Source organism: Equus przewalskii, chromosome 5 (genome assembly GCF_037783145.1).
Source record: "Equus przewalskii isolate Varuska chromosome 5, EquPr2, whole genome shotgun sequence".
Classification (NCBI taxonomy): domain Eukaryota; kingdom Metazoa; phylum Chordata; class Mammalia; order Perissodactyla; family Equidae; genus Equus; species Equus przewalskii.
The window spans coordinates 43079509-43097716 of NC_091835.1; the positions used below are offsets into that span (position 1 = coordinate 43079509).

At 35.1% G+C, this 18208-nt stretch overlaps 1 protein-coding gene across 35 annotated transcripts in view; it reads left to right on the forward strand.

Moving 5' to 3' along the window:
* Positions 1-18208, forward strand: part of ATF7IP (activating transcription factor 7 interacting protein) — a 113758-nt gene that overhangs the window by 66246 nt on the left and 29304 nt on the right. For all 35 annotated transcript variants that reach the window (XM_008532939.2, XM_070619160.1, XM_070619155.1 and 32 more), the window contains 2 exons: positions 2078-2143; positions 18105-18178. In XM_008532939.2, the coding sequence (XP_008531161.2) occupies positions 2078-2143; positions 18105-18178 (140 nt within the window). The remainder of the gene's footprint in view (positions 1-2077; positions 2144-18104; positions 18179-18208) is intronic.

Sequence of the window (18208 nt, forward strand, 5' to 3'; positions counted from 1 at the left end):
GATCTGGGCAGAGTCGATTGAAAACCTGAAAAGGATTCACCATTCTAGATGCCATTGAAAACATTCGTGATTCATGGGAAGACGTCAAAATGTCAACATTAACAGGAGTTGGGAAGAAGTTGATTTCAGCCCTCATGGATGACTTTGAGGGGTTCAAGACTCCAGTGGACGAGTAATTGCAGATGTGGTAGAAATAGCAAGAAAACTAGAATTAGAAGTGTAACCTGAACATGTGACTGAATTGCTGCAATCTCATGATATAACTTGAATGATGAGGAGTTGCTTCTTATGGAAGAGCAAAAAAGTGGTTTCTTGAGATGGAATCTACTCCTGGTGAAGATGCTGTGAAGATTGTTGAAATGACAACAGAGAACTAAGAATATTCCATAAACTTAGTTGATAAAGCAGTGACGAGGTTTGAGAGGATTGACTCCAATTTTGAAAGAAGTTCTACAGTGGGTAAAGTGCTATCACTTAGCATCACATGCTACAGAGATATCATTCATGAAAGGAAGAATCAATCAATGCAGCAAATTTCATTGTCTTATTTTAAGAAATTGCCACAGCCACCCAGCCCTCAGCAGTCACCTCCGTGATTAGTCAGCAGCCATCAACATTGAGGCAAGACTCTCCACCAACGAAAAGATTATGACTCGCTGAAGGCTCGGATGATGGTTAGCATTTTTTAGCAATAAAGTCCTTTTTAATTAAAGTATATACATTTTTTTTTAGACATCATCCTATTGCACACTTAATAGACTACAGTGTGGTGTAAACATAATTTTTATAGGCACTGGGAAGCCAAAAAATTTGTGTGACTTTATTGCAATGATTTGCTTTATTGCAGTGGTCTTGAGCTGAATCTGCAGTGTCTCTTGAGGTATGCCTGTACATTAAAAAATTTAGTGAGAGGATAGAATTGAGTAATACAGACTTTAGAGGAAAGTTCATTAAGTTCTCTATTCTGCTGTAACTTTTAAGGTATAAATTTCTTGGTAGAAACAGGAAATTAAACTTTTGTGGATTTTCAAATTAGTTGTCCTTATGTATTTTTAAAATGGGCTAGTTTGGGATTAAAGTCATTTTTAAGTTTTTAATAGTATAATTGGTTCACTGTGCGATATGACTTTTGTCCACATACTCTTATTAAAACCTGTTTTTAATTATTAGCTCCTTCTCTGTGTACTAAATAGATATTTTATAAGAGCTAGAAATAATTGTCAACATTCACATATATGGAGAATTAGTTATATAACAACTTTCTGTATTAGTTTAGGGATTGGTTGCTTTCTGAATCATGAAAAAATTTTATGTATTTTCACTTTTTCAGAGATGTCAAATTGTAAGGCAAATCCCAATGGTTATTTCCATGATTTTTATTATTTTTTAAGTAGAAAGATATATAAGTTTTAGGTTTATATATCTGATGCTTTGTCAGATTAGAACTGTAGTAACTTCTAAGAAAGTCTTAAAATGCTAAGAATTATCATTGTTGTGGATTCAGTAGTAACTGTGTAATAAAATTAGAAATTATCAGCAAATGTTTAGCTTTTCCACTCCTTCCAGACCATACTTCCCCCCAAAACATACTTTTAGATAATTGCAAAGAGAAGTAAAAATGGAATATATCCGCCAGAAAACAGAATATATAAATAATGATTCAGTATATTACACATATAGCCATAAGTAGTATTGATGAGGGATCTTTTATGACTTACAGAGATGCTTACTCATAATTCTCATGGAGAAAAGTGTGGTTACAGCTGCGTTAAAAAATAACAAAAAACACAAGATGAGATAATCTGAAATGTACTGGTTTGTGAGCAAACGTGCATAGTTCTAGGAGGAGAAAGCTAACCTAAAATTAAGGGTGTTTACTTCTGAGTATTGAGTTCGAGTCACTTTAGCTTTCATTGATTTTCTGTATTTTCCAAGGGTATATTTTACAATCAACTTCCCTTATTTGCTGTTAGCTATTTTCTGAGGATCATGTTATCTGTGACTTTCTTATGTATGCGTGGGTTCCTTCTTAACGCCATAAACCACTTGATTTCCGTTTTGTTTTTGCTTTTTTTAGGCCAAGATAGCCAGGTTAACCAAACGCTTTGGAGCAGCCAAAGAAGATCTTAAGAAAAGACAAGAAGTAAGAATTTTTATTCTTGCATAATTAATATTAAGCTCTAAGTGGTAATCTTATGAAAAGCTAAGTTAGATGGAAACTTACCTTATTGTATGTCTGAAATTTGCCTTCATACTGTTCGCTTCCTTTATGTTGTTTCTGGAGCTGCAGCTCTAGAACTAATTATTAATCCTTTTCTAATCCTCAGTTGCTGTTCATATATCAACACTTACATTAATCTATTTTATGTTATAGCATTCTTGAAGCTGTATTTTCTGTCCATCTTTAAAATTATGATTTTGGGATTTGTCTTACCATATTTCTTTTTTTTTTTTTAAATTCTTGCCAGTGTCCTCGTCTAGTCTGTTATCATTTCCTCCAAAGTATTTTAGTCTACTTTCCACTGCCTCGAGTAGCCCTGTTCGCCTCTTTCTTCCCCCATGTAGTTAAGTCCAAACATCGTAGCAGAGCACAAACTCAAGTCTGTAGTCTAACTTTTGCTTTTTATTATTTCCTTAGTTATTCTGTAATATGTAATACATATTTTTTAATACATCAGTTGTATATTGCATTATAGCTTTTATTTGAATTTCTTTCTTTTCTCTCTTTTTTTTTCCACTTGAGCAAGTTACATTTGTTTTTGTCTTGTTAGCTCCATTGTCTGGCATGTAGTAATTGGCAGTAATAATTATTTCAATAGTAGTCCTTATTCATAGAGGATTTTTCTGTTGATTCATTTTCATATCTTCTTGACCTTTAAAAAAATTTATTTTGAAATAATTATAGACACACAGGAGTTGCTACAGTTGTACATAGACTCCTATGAACCCTTTACCCAGCTTCTCCCAGTGGTGAAATCTTACATAACTGCAGTATAGTATCAAAATCAAGAAATTGGCACAATTCTACTAAGTAGTTATAGACCTTACTGGTTTTTGCAGTTTTTACTTGAATTCATTGTGTGTGCGTGTGGATGTTGTCCTACATAATTTGATCCCGTGTATAGGTATATGTAACTCCCACCACAGTCGAGATAAGGAACTGTTCCATCACCATAAAGGGGCGCCCTCATACTGACCTTTTATAATTTCAACCTTAGCCCATCTCCCCATCCCACCCACTCCCTGTCCCCTGGTGACTACTAAACTGTTCTCCATCTCTGTATTTCTATATTGTTTTTACTTAACTTTTTTAAGCTCTGGTTTCTCTCTCTTCCTGAGCAACTGCCAGTTGGTTTTTATCTTTGTTTTACACAGACTGATCTCACCAACCCTCATTTGGCCATACCCAAAGATTTTTTTACTATTATAGTCTTCAGTTATGTAATTAATTCTCTGATTCTAAATTCCACTTTCTCAGCTTTGTTTCTTTGTCATAATGTAAAAACTGAGCTATTTTATTTCTTATGTTGGAAAATTGGTGTAAACCATTTTTTTTGCCTTTTTTATTTGCTATGCCTGAACCAAACAGGACTTTGACATTTTTCTGTTGTTTCATACAGTATGGATTTCCACTTTTTTCCTTTCATCCTTGTGTCTGAACTAAGCGGCATGCTGCCCAGTGTGTACTTTTCCAGTGTTTGTGCATGTCAAATTTCTTCTCAAAATGACTTTCCAATTCTTGTTTATTTAGTCAAAGGACATAGGCAGAGCCTTTAAGGAATAAAGATGAAAGTGTTACCCTCCCTGAAAGGTTTGTGGTGGAGACCTACAAGTAGTAGGGAAGGAAGGAACAAATACTGTGTAATTCCTAAACTTTGGGGAAGCTTAATTTGTACAATTAGGGCATGTGGTGGTTAAAGAAAAACTGCAAGGTAGTCTTCAGTCTTTCAGATTCTCTTCCTTCCTTAGTTAGCCTGTGGGCAAGGCCAATTTTAAGTTCCAAAATTGGACATCTTTTTATCTATTCTTGTTAATATTTTCTTCTTATGAGAGAGGTTTCTAGAAGTTTCAGGAATTTTGTTCTTTCACCTCCTAATTTCCTTTAATCATGCTATTCGCTATAATTTTATATCTGTGTCTTGCTAGGTTTTAAAAACAGGAGAGGGCCAGCCCGGTGGTAGAGTGGTTAAGTTTGCACATTCTGCTTCAGTAGCCTGGGATTCACTGGTTCGGATCCCGGGTGCAGACCTACACACTGCTTATCAAGCCATGCTGTGGCAGGCGTCCTACATATAAAGTAGAGGAAGATGGGCATGGATGTTAGCTCAGGGCCAGTCTTCCTCAGCAAAAGGAGGAGGATTGGTGGCAGATGTGAGCTCAGGGCTAATCTTCCTCAAAAAAAAATATGGACAAAAGAAAAAAAAAACAGGAGAGATATAGAAAGAATGTTCAGAACTTTAGTTCTCTCCCTTATCAAAATTAATAAAAAAACAATAACACTTTAAATACTTTTCTTCTATTTAGATTTGCTCCTTGGTCTTCTGATATTAACCAGTTAAAAACAAATCCCACCATTCAGGTTTGTCTTAAAACATTTTCTATTTTAATTTCTAAAAGAGCAAAAAATGCTCATAAGCTGTTTGCTATTAAGACCACATTCATAATGTGATCTGTTTTACTCCCTTATGATTGGTATCTCTAATTTTCATCCTTTCTAGTTCTTACTATAAAAGAAATGTCAAAATATTTCTCATCCTTAATGAAAATCAATGACCTAGTTGATTCTCAGTCACGTTTTAAATTAAATCTAAATCCTACATTAAAATTGTTTTTCATTTTGTGATGCACATTTTAAAAAATTCTTATTTTAATTGTGGTGAAAATATGTAACAAAATTTACCATTTTTAATTCTACAGTTCAGTAGTTTAGCTCTGTTAACATTTTTGTGTAACAGATCTCTAGAACTTTCACATCTTGTAAAACTGAAACTCTGTATCCATAGAAGAATGCCTCCCATTTCCCCCTCCTTTTAGCCCGTGGCACCCCTCATTGTTTTTTCTGTTTCCATGATTTTGACTACTCTAGATATCTCATAAGTGAAATCATACAGTATTTGTTCTTATGTGACTGGCTTATTTCATTCAGCATAATGTCCTTAAGGTTCATCTATGTTGTAGCATGTGACAGGATAACCTTCTTTTTAAAGGCTGAATAATGTTCCATTGTATGTACATAACACATTGTTTTTATCCATTCATTTATTGATGGATATTTCGGCTGCTTTTATCTCCTGGCTCTTGTGCATAATGCTACAGTGAACATCGGTGTGCAGGTATCTCTTTGAGATCCTGGTTTCAAGTCTTTTGGATAGGTACCCAGAAGTGAAATTGTTATATCATAGGGTAATTCTATTTTTACTTTTTTGAGGAGCCTCCATACTGATTTCTGTCCTGACCATACCATGTTAACTCCCACCAGTGGAGCACAAGTGTTAGAGTTTCTCCATATCATTGTCAACGCTTGTTATTTTCTGTTTTGTGAGTGGCCATCCGAATGGATGTGAGGTTCTATCTCGTTGTAGTTTTGATTTGCATTTCTCTAGTAATTAGTGATGTCGGACATCTTTTCATGTGCTTATCGGCCATTTTGTGTATCTACTTTGGAGAAATGTCTGTGCAGATCCTTTGCCCATTTTTTAATCAGTCTACTTCTTTTCTAGTTTATAAGTTGTAAGACTTCTTTATATATTCTGGATATTAACCCCTTATCAGATATATGATTTGCACTTATCTTCTCCTATTCTACAGATTTTCTTTTCACTCTGTTGTTTCCTTTGATGTGCAGGAGTTTTTAAATTTAATGTAATCCCCTTTGTTTTTGCTTTTGTTGGCTGTGCTTTTGATGTCATATCCAAGAAATCATTGTCAAATCCAATGTAATGAAGCTTCCCCCTATGTTTTCTGCTAGAAATTTTGTAGTTTACACCTTAGATTTAGGTCTTTAATCCATTTTGAATTAATTTTTGTGTATGCTGTGATGGTCCAACTTTGTTATTTTTCATTTGGATACTCAGTTTTCGCACCATTTGTTGCAAGACCATTCTTTCCCCTTTGTTTACCCTTGGCACCTTTGTGGAAGATTCATTTGACCATAGACCTGAGAATTTACTTCTGGGTTCTCTATTCTGTTCCATTGGTTCATGTATCTGTCTTTATGCTGGCACCATACTGTTTTGATTCCTGTAGCTTTGTAACATGTCTTGAAATAAGGAAGTATGAAGCCCGCAAATTTGTTGTTCTTTTTCAAGATTTTTTTGGCAATTTAGGGTCCCTTGAGATTCCATATGAAGTTTAGGATGCTTTTTTCTATTTCTGCAGAAGATGCCTTTGGGATTTTAGGGAATGCATTGAAACTTGATCACTTTGGATAGTATGGACATTTTAACAGTATTACGTATTCCAGTCCATGAACATGGGATGTCTTTGCATTTTTTGTGTCTTTTATTTCTTTCAACACTGTTTTGTAGTTTTTACTGTAAAGGTTTTTTGTCTTCTTGGTTAAGTTTACTCTGAAATATTTTATTCTCTTTGATGATATTCTAATGGGATTATTTTCTTAATTTCTTTCTCAGATTGTTCATTGTTAGTATATAGAAATACAACTGATTTTTGTGTATTGATTTTTCTATCCTACAACATTGTTGAATTCATTTATTAGTCCTAACATTTTTGTGGGTATAGACTCTTTAGGGTTTTCTAAATACAAGATCATTTTATCTCCCAACAGAGATAATTTTACTTCTTCCTTTCCAATTTGGCCACATTTTAGTTCATTTTCCTGCTTCAGTGCTTTGGTGAGGTGTTTCTAGTACAATGCTGAACAGAACTTGGAGAGAATGGGCAACTTTGCCTTGTTCATGGTCTTAGAGGGAAAGCTTTCATTTATTCACCATTTAGTATGATGTTAACTATGGAATTTTGACTATGGTCTTTTTTATGTTGAGGTAGTTTCCTTCCATTCCTAATTTGTTGGGTGTTTTTATCATGAAAAGGTGTTGAATTTTTTCAAATGCTTTTTCTGCAACAATTGAGAAAAAATCATGATTTTTTCACTTCATTATGTTAATGTAGTGTATTATGTTGATTGATTTTCATATGTCGAGCTATTTTTGCATTATAAAGGTAAATCTCACTTAGCCATGTTGTATAATCCTTTTAATATACTGGTGAATTTGGTTTGCTAGTATTTTGTTGAGGACTTTTTCATCTATGTTCATCAGGGATATCAGCCCATAGTTTTATCTTATTGTAGTATCTTTGACTCTGGTATTAGGATAATGCTGGCTTCCTAAAAGGATTTTGGAAGTGTCTCTCTTCAATTTTTGGAAGAGTTGAGAGAGACAGTTGTTAATTCTTCTTTAAATGTCTGATAAAATTCTTCAGTGAAGCCGACTGGTCCTTGGCTCTTTTTGTTGGTAGGATGATTTTGATTACTGATTCCATCTCCCTACTTGTTTAGTTTCATTCACATTTTTATTTCTTCTTGATTCAGTCTTGGTAGGTTGTCTATTTCTAGGAGTTTATCCGTTTCTTCTAGGTTATCAAATTTGTTGTCATGTAATTGTTCATACTAGTCTCCTATTATTTTTATTTCTGTGGGAGCAGTTATAATGACTCCACTTTCCTTTATGATTTTATTTATGTCTTCCCTCCTTTTTCTTAGGTAATCTAGGTAAAGTTTTGGTGATCTTTTAAAACACCAACATTTACTTTCACTGATTTCTTTTTCTATTGATTTTAATTTCTCTATTTCATTTACTTTTGCTGTAATCTTTATTACTTTTTTCCTTCTTCTAACTTTGAGTTTAGTTTGTTTTTCATTTCTAGTTCTTTGAAGTGTAAAGTTAGGTTTTTGATTTGAGATCTTTCTTAAAGGATTTACCATTTAATCTTTCCTCTTAGTTCTACCTTTGTTGCATAAAGTTCTTCGTAAATTTGGTATTTTGTGGTTGTGTTTTCATTTGTCTCAAGATCTTTTCTAATATTTCTTGTGATTTCTTTTGCACATTGGATTTTTAAGTGTTTTTATTGTATTTTTTTTTTCAGTTATTTTATTGTGGTCATAATGGTTTATAACATTGTGTAGTTTCAGGTGTACATTATTATTTATCAGTTTTCGTATAGACAGCATCATGCTCATCACCAATAGTCTAATTTTTATCTGCCATCATACATATGTGCCCCTTTACCTCTTTCACCCACCTTCCAAGCCCCTTCCCCTCTGACAACCACTAATCTGTTCTCTTTATCCACATGTTTGTTTCTTTTCCACATATGAGTGAAATCATGCTGTGTTTGTCTTTCTCTGTGTGGCTTATTTCATTAATATCATACCCTCGAGGTCCATCCACGTTGTTGCAAATGGGATAATTTTATCTTTTTTTATGGCTGAGGGTTTTCCATTGTATATAAGTACCACATTTGCTTTATCAATTCATCCAATGCTTGGGTTGCTTCCATGTCTCAGCTATTATGAATAATGCTGCGATGAACGTAGGGTGCATAAATCTCTTTGAATTGTTCATTTCAACTTTGTTGGATAAATACCCAGTAGTGAGATAGCTGGGTTGCATGGTATTTCTATTTTTAAATTTTTGAGAAATCTTAATACTGTTTTCCATAGTGACTGCACCAGTTTGCATTCTCACCAGCAGTGTATGAGGGTTCCCTTTTCTCCACATCTTCTCTAATGTTTCTTATTTTTTGCCTTGTTAATTGTAACCACTCTGACAGGTGTAAGGTGAAATCTTATTGTAGTTTTGATTTTCATTTCCCTAATAATTAGTAGTGCTGAACATCTTTTCAAGTGCCTGTTGGCTATCTGTATATCTTCTTTGGAAAAATGTGTTTCTGTCCTCTGCTAGTGTTTTGATTGGGTTGTTTGTTTTCTTGTTGTTGAGTTGTATAGGTTCTTTGTATATTTTGGAAATTAACCCCTTGTTGCGTATATGACTTGCAAATATTTTCTCCCAGTTGGTGGCTGGTCTTTTTGTTTTGTTCATGATTTCCATTGCCTTGCAGAAGCTCTTTAGTCTGATATAGTCCCATTTGTTTATTTTTTGTTTTGTTTCCATGCCTGAGTGGACATGGTATTTGAAAAGATGCTGCTAAGACCGATGTCAAAGAGAGTACTGCCTATATTTTCTTCTAGAAGTTTTATGATTTTAGGTCTTACCTTCAAGCCTTTAATGCATTTTGAATTAATTTTTGCGTATGGTGTAAGATAATGGTCTACTTTCATTCTTTTGCATGTGGCTATCCAGTTTTCCCAACACCATTTATTAAAGAGACTTTCCATTCTCCATTGTATGTTCTTGGCTCCTTTATCGAAGATTAGCTGTCCATGGATGTGTGGTTTTGTTTCTGGGTTCTCTGTTCTGTTCCATTGATCTGTATGTCTATTTTTGTGCCAGTACCATGCTGTTTTGATTACTATAGCTTTGTAGTATATTTTGAAGTCAGGGACTGTGATACCTCTAGCTTTGTCCTTTTTCCTCAGGATTGCTTGGCTTGTTCAAAGTCTTCTGTTGTTTCATATAAATTTTAGAATTCTTTGTTTTATTTCCATAAAAAATGTCATTGGGATTCTGATTGGGATTGCGTTGAATCTGTAGATTGATTTAGTTAATAGGGACATTTTAACTATGTTTATTCTTCCAATCCATGTGCATGGAATATCTTTCCATTTCTTTATGTCATTTTTGATTTCTTTCAATAATGTCTTATAGTTTTCTTTGTATAGGTCTTTCACCTCCTTGGTTAAATTTATTCCTGGAAATTTCATTATTTTTGTTGCAGTTGTAAATGGGATTTTACTTTTGACTTCTCTCTGCTAGTTTGTTGTTAGTGTATAGAAATGCAACTGATTTTTGTAAGTTGATTTTGTACTCTTCAACTTTGCTGTAGTTCTTGATTATTTCTAATAGTTTTCTGGTGGATTCTTTAGGGTTTTCTATATGTGGAATCATGTTGTCCACAAAGAGCGAGAGTTTTACTTCCTCTTTTCCAATTTGGATACCTTTTACTTCTTTTACTAGCGTAATTGCTCTGTCCAAAACCTCCAGTACTATTTTCAATAGGAGTTGTAAGAGTGGGCCCCCATGTCTTGTCCCTGTTCTCAGAAGAATGGCTTTCAGTTTCTGACTGGCAACTATGATGTTGGATGTGGGTTTGTTACATATGGCCTTTGTTATGTTGAGGTAGTTTCCTTCTATACCCATTTTAGTGAAAGTTTTTATCATAAATGGATGTTGTCACATGCTTTCTCTGACTCTATTGAGACGATCATATGCTTTTTATTCCTCATTCTGTTAATGTAGTGGATCACATTGATTTGCAGTTGTTGAACCATCCGTGCATCCCTGGTATAAAGCACACTTGATTGTGGACATGATCCTTTTAATGTATTGTGTTTTGTTTGCCAATATTTTGTTGATGATTTTTGCATCTGTGATCATCAGTGATATTGGCCTATAATTTACCTTTTTTGTATTGTCCTTTTCTGGCTTTGGGAATGGAGTGATGTTGGCCTCATAGAATGAGTTAGGAAGTGTTCCATCCTCTTCAATTTTTTGGAATAGTTTCAGGATAGGTAGTAAGTCTTCCTTGAATGGTTGGTAGAATTCTCCAGAGAAGGTATCTGGTCCTGGACTTTTGTTCTTTAGGAGGTTTTTGATTGCTGTTTCGATCTCTTTGTTTCTGATTGGTCTATTCACATTCTGTATTTCTTCTTGATTCAGTTTTGGGAGGTTGTATGAATCTAAGAATTTATCCGTTACTTCTAAGTTATCCAGTTTGTTGGCGTAGAGTTTTTCATAGTATTATCTTATAATCCTTTGTGTTTCTGCGGTGTCTGTTGTAATTTCTCCCTTTCATTTCTAATTTTATTTATTTGGGCCTTCTCTCTTTTTCCTTAGAGAGTCCAGCTAAGGGTTTGTCAATTTTGTTTATCTTCTCAAAGGACTAGTTCTTAGTTTCATTGATCCTTTCTACTGTATTTTTTAGTCTCTATTTCATTTATTTCTGGTCTGAAGGGGGTAACCCTTCTGCTGACTTTGGGCTTTGTTCTTTTTCTAGTTCTGTTAGATGTAGTTTAAGATTACTTATTTAAGCTTTTACTTGTTTGTTGAGTTGGGCCTGAATTGTCATGAGTTTCTCTCTTAGATCTGCTTTTGCTGCATCCCATAAGAGTTGATATGTTGTATTTTCATTTTCTTTTGTTTCCAGTATTTTAAAAATTTGTCCTTTGATTTCTTCATTGATCCAATGGTTGTTCAGTAGCAGCATGTTCTTTAGTCTCCACATATTGTGACTGTCCCAGCTTTTTTCCTTGTAGTTGATTTCTAGTTTCATAGCATTGTGGTTGGAAAAGATGATTGATATAATTTGTCTTCTTAAATTTATTGAGGCTTTGCTTGTTTCCCAACATATGGTCTATCTTTGAGATGTTCCATCTGCACTTGAGAAGCATGTGTATTCTGCTGTTTTTGGATGGAATATTCTATATATATCTGTTAAATCCATCTGATCTAGTGTTTCATTTAAATCCATTAGTAACTTGTTGACTTCCTGTCTGGATGATCTATCTGTTGATATAAGTCGGATGTTGAGGTCCCCTACTATTATTGTATCTTATTACAGCTGAGATGTGTTTCCTGCAGGCAGCAAATTGTTGGGTCTTGATTTTTAATCCATTCATCTACTTTGTGTCTTTTGATAGGAGAATTCAGTCCGTTTAAAATTAGGGTGACTTTTGAAATATGAGGGCTTAGTAGTCCAATTTATTCCTTGTTTTCTGGTTATTCTATATTTCCATTCTTTCTCTTCCCTTATATTTCTGACTGCCATTTCAGTTTGCTGGCTTTCTGTGATGGTTTTCTCTTTATTTATGAATAGTGACTCTCCTCTCGTTTTTTGCTTAGTGCTTACTGTGAGCTTTCTATAAATGATCTCCATTTGCTGGAGATGAGATAGCCCATTCTCTGATAGCCTGTTATGTCCATTAGCTTAGGAACGTTCCATCCCTTTTCTCTTCAACTTCTCGGTTATTGTCATAAATTATTCTCTTTTGTTTTGTGAGTTTGTGACTAAATTGAAGTGTTTATAGTTATTTTTGATACTTTCCTTCCATTTATCATTTATGTTATAATCGTTTGCTCACCTGTTCTGATAGATAGCTTCAATTTTCTGGTTTCGTCTGTCTACTTATCTCCTTGCGCAAAGCTTTGGAAACCTTTGCCTTTTTGTTTCAAGTATGAGGTGTTCCTTCATCATTTCTTGTAACAGATGTCTAGTTGCGATGAACTCCTTTAACTTTTGTTTATCTGGGAAAATTTTTATTTCTCCATCATATCTGAAGGTTAGTTTTGCTGAATAGACTATTCTTGGCTGAAAGTCTTTGTTTTTTATTATTCTGAATATATTATTCCATTCTCTCCTAGTTTGTAAAGTTTGCGGAGAAGTCTGCTGAAAACCTGATAGGGGTTCCTTTGTAGGTTATTTCCTTTTGCCCTGTTGCCCTTAATGTTTTTTCTTTGTCCTTAACTTTTGTCAGTTTTACTGTTGCATGCCTTGTAGAGGTCTTTTTGCATTGACTTAATTAGGAGTTCTATTGGCTTCATGTACTTGTAAGTCAAGTCCTCCCCCAGGTTTGGGAAGTTCTCATATTATTTCTTTGAACAAGCTCTCTTGCTCCTTTCTCCCTCACTTCTCCCTCTGGAATACCTATAGGTCTTAGGTTGTATTTCCTTATTGAGTCAGATATTTCTTGGAGAATTTCTTCATTTACAAAAAATTCTTAGTTCTCTCTCTTCCTCCACCAGAAGCATTTCTATATTTCTGTCCTCTAAATTACTAGTTCTGTCCTCCATAATGTCAGCTCTGTTTTTTAAGGATTCTAGATTATTTTTTATCTCATTTGTTCTGTTTTCATCTGTGGAATTTATGGGGATTTTTGTTCTTTTTTTAGTTTCAATCTTTTTGGTCAAGTATTCCTTCTACTCATTAATTGTATTCCTGCGTTCATTGAACTGTCTTTCTGAGTTTTCTTGTAACGTGTTGAGTTTCTTTATGTCAACTATTTTGAGTTCTCTCTCATTTAGAATGTAAATTTTTGTGAGTTCAGGATTGGTTTCTGAAGAGTTGTCATTTGCCTTCTGCTGTGAAATGTTACTGTGGTTTTTTGTGGTGTTTACTGAATTGATCCTTTGCTGGTGTGTTTGTAGTAGTATCAGGTCACAGATTTCTCCTGCCACCTCTGGAGGGGAAGGAAGCTCTGTTTTCCAAACCTGCAACCTCTGCTGGAATCTTTGCCAGCAGGGCTTGTCTGTGTTTGCCCGCTGGCCGCAGCCTCTTGGCAAATCACATAGAAACTTGCAGGCGCTCTGGTACAGGACTGCTGCCTTCGCAGCAGACCGGCCAACCTAGTGTGCTAAGTGGGAGAGGAGGGGCACTTTCCTGTGTGCATGCAGGCTGCTTTGCACTCATAGGTGCTTTGCCTGAGCTGCTGCACTTGTTGGTGGCTCCTTAGTGGGGGCTGAGTCTCTCTACTCGGTGGAGAGCGATCCCATGTATGGGGGCTACTGTGGCATGGCATGTGCTCCCTTGGCTAGGCTGCATCTCTTTTAAACTGAAAACATTCATGCACAGGCCTCATTGCTCCCTGCCTCCTCTTACAGTCATGCTTGCTACCGTGTGAGGACCTGCCACCTAGATTGCTGCCACTGAGGAAGGGGAGGGATCCACTCACCTCTTTCCACTGCTTCCTGGGGATCCAGTCCCCCCACTTTCAGATGTGTGGCTGCATGGATCTCTCAGACATCCTATTTTGCTTTTGAGGGTATCCTCTATTGGTTAATGAATGTCTGTTTAGTTGCACCTTAGTGGGGAGAGACTAGAAACAACAGATTCTTCCATGATGCTGATGTCACGTCCCTTTTAAGTGAGTTTTTAAATTTCTATGTATTTTTGACTTTTCCCTTTTCTTTCTATTATTGATACCTAGTCCTTTTCCATTGTGGTCAGAAAAGATATTTAGTATAATTTTAATTCATTTAAATTTGTTAATGCTTGTTTTGTGACCTAATATATGTCCTGTCTTGGAGAGTGTTCCATGTACATTTGAAAAAAATGTTTATTCTTTTGTTGTTTGGTGAAAATTACTGTGTGCGTCCATTTTGTCCATTTATTCTATGGTGTTGTTCTGTTCTCCTGTCTCCTTATCATTTTCTGTCTGGATTTACCTAACCGTTATATAGAATGATGTATTGAAGACTACTACTATTATTTTGTTGCCGTCTATTTCTGCTTCTGTTCTGCCAGCTTTTGTGTTGTATATTTGGGGGCCTTGATGTTATGTGCATATTTACTTATAAATGTTATAGCTGGTTTTATTAGTATATAAAGTTCTTCTTTGTCTCTTGTGACAGCTTTTTACTTTAGATCTCTTGTCCTATGTATGTACGGTCACCCCCTACTCTCTTTTGGTTACCATTTGAATGGAATATCTTTTTCCATTCTTGTATTGTCCGCCTGTGTGTCTTTATATCTAAAGTGTGTTTATTGTTTACAGTGTATGACAGCATCCTGTTTTTGTATCTATTAAGCCAGTGTATGGCTTTCCATGCAGAATTTAAACCATTTAGATTTTAAGTAGTTACTGTAGGGAGGGACTTTTTATTGCCATTTTGTTAATTATTTTGTATTCATCTTGGTGGTGTTTTGTTTCTTTTCCTTTTTTGCTTACATTGTGTGTGGGGTTTTTTTTTTTTTACTTAAAATGTGTAATTCTTTTCTCATTTTCTTTTATGTATCTTCTTTAGGTATTTTCTCTGCGGTTACCATGGGGATTACGTAAACTATCCTAAAGTTACCACTGTTTTAAACTGGTAACGACTTCAGTCACATCTAAGAAATCTCCTCTTTACAGCTTCACCCCACTCTATGTTATTGATATCTTACATATCTTTTTATATTGTGTCTTGTTTAGCATAGATTTACAGTTATTTTTAGTGCTTAAATTCTGTTCCAGAACTAACCATGATTTGTGCACCATCTTTACAGTAATCTAGGATTCTGTATTTGTTCATTTATCTTTACCAGAGAATTCCATATTTTTGTGTGTGTTCAACTTGGTATCTAGTGTCCTCTCATTTCCAGTTCAAGTACTCTTTTTTAACATTTCCTGTATGGCAAATCTAATGGTGATAAACTCCCTTCAACTTTTTATTTACCTGAGAAAATCAGTATTTTGCCTTCATTTTTGAGTGAAAGGTTTGCTGGATATAATAATCTTGTTTGGCAGGGGTTTTTCCCCCCAAGCATATTGAATATATCATCCCACTCCCTGAGGCCTGCTAAGATTCCACTCAGAAAATCACTGAGTTTTTGGGGAGCTGCCTTGAGTGTCACTTTTCTCTTGCTACTTTCAAAATTCTTTATTTGTGACTTTTGACAGCTTGAATGTGTTGTTTCTCATTGAAGGTTGCTTTGAGTTATCCTAGCTGGAGGTTTTTGAGCTTCTTGAATTTAAATGTCAGTTTTCTTCCTCAGATTTGGAAAGTTGTTGGCCATTATTCATGGCCATTGTTCAAGCAGACTTTCTGCCTGTTTTCTCTCTTCTTTCATTCTGGGACTTCCATGTTCATGTGTTGGTCCACCCAGTGGTGTCTCATAAATCCATTCAGCTGTTTTCACTTATTTCAGTCCTTTTTCTTTTTGTTCCTGTAACTTGATAATTTTAAATGACTTGTTTTCAAGTTCACTGATTCTTTATTATACTCGATACAGTTTGTTGTTGATCCTCTCTAGTAAATTTTCAATTCACTGATTGTATTCTTCAGTTCCAGAATTCTGTTAGTTCTATTTTATAGTTTCTATCTCTTTATTAATATTCTCATTTTCTTAATGCGTCATTTTCCTAATTTCGTTTAGTTTTCTGTATTCTGTTTTGTCTCATTGAGAACTTCTTGTTGGTTATTTTCAATTCTCTTTTGGATAATTCATAGATCTTTGTTTCTTTAGGGTCAGTTCCTGGAAATAGATTGCTTTGATTGGGCCGTATTTCCATTTTTTTGTAAGTCTAGTTCTCTTTTGTTGAAATTTGCACATTTAAAAAAATTGCCACCTCTCCGTGTCTCTTTGGAATATCTTTGTACAGAGGATGATCTTCATTAGTCAGCCCAAGTAGATACTTTGGGGGCCTCTCAAACCTTTTCAATATCTCATCTTCTGTGAGCTTGTGCCTGTAATCTCCCATCTGAAGCAGTTTTTCTCTTTCTACTTGGGAGCTCCCCCAGCTGTCTTTCATAATTCAGTCTTGGTTTTGCAAGCAGTGGTTTGGGATGTCCCTCTGCTGTCTGTCTGTGTTGCTGTTATTTTTCTGGTGCTGTACCAAGCCAATAGACTTGCCTTTGTTCTTTCCCACCCAAAGACATTCAGCGTGTACTGCTTCCTCCAGGTTAGGTAAGACAGGAACTAATGCCTTGGGTAGTTGCCCCAAAAGCCGGAATGTTGCATGCAAGTTCCACTCTTCTCTTTCCTTCCTGATGTAGAAGCCTCGAGTGGGGAATTTTCTCTTGATTGTGCTGTGATGTGTGGGGAGGATCATGGGGTTTGGCATGTAAGTGCAGCAGAACTTCTTGCCCACTGCAGTGCACTGCTTCTTGGCTGTCTTCTCACTTGGAGTGCTATAACCTTTCAACTGGTTTCTGGAATTCTCACAAAGGAAATTTGATCTGTATGTTATTATATCATTGACTCCGTGAGGGAAGGGGCTGTGGGGATTCCTAGTGTTCTGTCTTTCTGATGTCAGCACACAGTAGTGTTTAAGGTCCTGTATCTTATGACTCCATACCAGGTTCTAAGGCAATTGTATTTATTTCTGTTTTATGCTTTACTCCTCTTTTTTCTGTTTTCTCTTTGAAGTATTTTTTACCTTAACTATTTTGTGTGTACTAATTACTCAAAGACCTATTTGAAGATGCATTCCTTTCCCCAAATACTTTTTTAAAAACTTTTTCCATTGACACTGCACTGTTATTTTGCTTTTCTATTTGTTTCAAATATCTTTGTGTCCACAGATTTTAAGTAGTTAGAGCAGTTTTTCTTAATTCAATCTTTTGTCACCTCTACACATATAACCAGTATAATGCTATTCTTTTTGGTTAAAATTACCCTTTTAGCCTATAAAAATCAGCAAGATCTACTTGTTGTTGAGAAGAGAGGAGTGAATAGTGGCATCTGTTTGATGTGATCCTAAGCACTTATCACCTTCAGTTTAACATGTGGTATTATTACACTTAATTAATTCCTGAGCAGAGTTATTTTATTTATTTTTCTCAATTTATGTAATGAATAATGATAGTGTCATTAATGATAGAGGCCCAAATAATGGTAATTAACATGTAGATGTTAGCATTCATTTCTATATTCCTTGTTTTTGGGGGGAAAAATGTTGAAGTTAGTTGATATTTAAGTTTAGAATTGAGACATCTTTTTATGAAATTATGTGACATGGTGGCAAATAGTTTTTAAACAAAAATCGTAGAAGTAATTTGATTTGAGGCCTAAGACACCACTTAATTGGTAATCAACTACTTCTGGGGAAGAATAAATATGCTCCTTGCTTCTTGAGTTTCTTGTGGTAATCTTGTGCCCTGCTGTGCCTGATACATAGTAGGGATTCATTAGATAATTATTGTGTGAGTGTGTCCAGTTATTCTTTATATTCATATTGTTAGTATTTGTTGAACCCTTAAAGCATGTAAGCCGTTTTTACATTCTTTATTTATTCATCTCAAAAAACTGAGGTGTAGGCATTATTATATTCATCTTTCATGTGATAAGCAGCTGTTTCAATAGAATAAGTAATTTGCTTATAGCATAACTAATAATTGGCAACACCAAGATTCAAATTCTTGTCTCAACTAACAGTATTTTTCACTATATTACAGAAGTAACAGATAGTATATTGAAAGGATTAAAGTTACATCTTCAAAGATTTCTGTGTTTTGAGTTTTATTTTACATTGTATTTTTGTCCCCCAGAATCCACCAAATCCACCTGTCTCACCAGGGAAGTCTGTGGTTGATGTCAACAGCAATAACAGTGTGCCCTACAGGTAAGAATTATGAACAGTCTCTTTGTCACT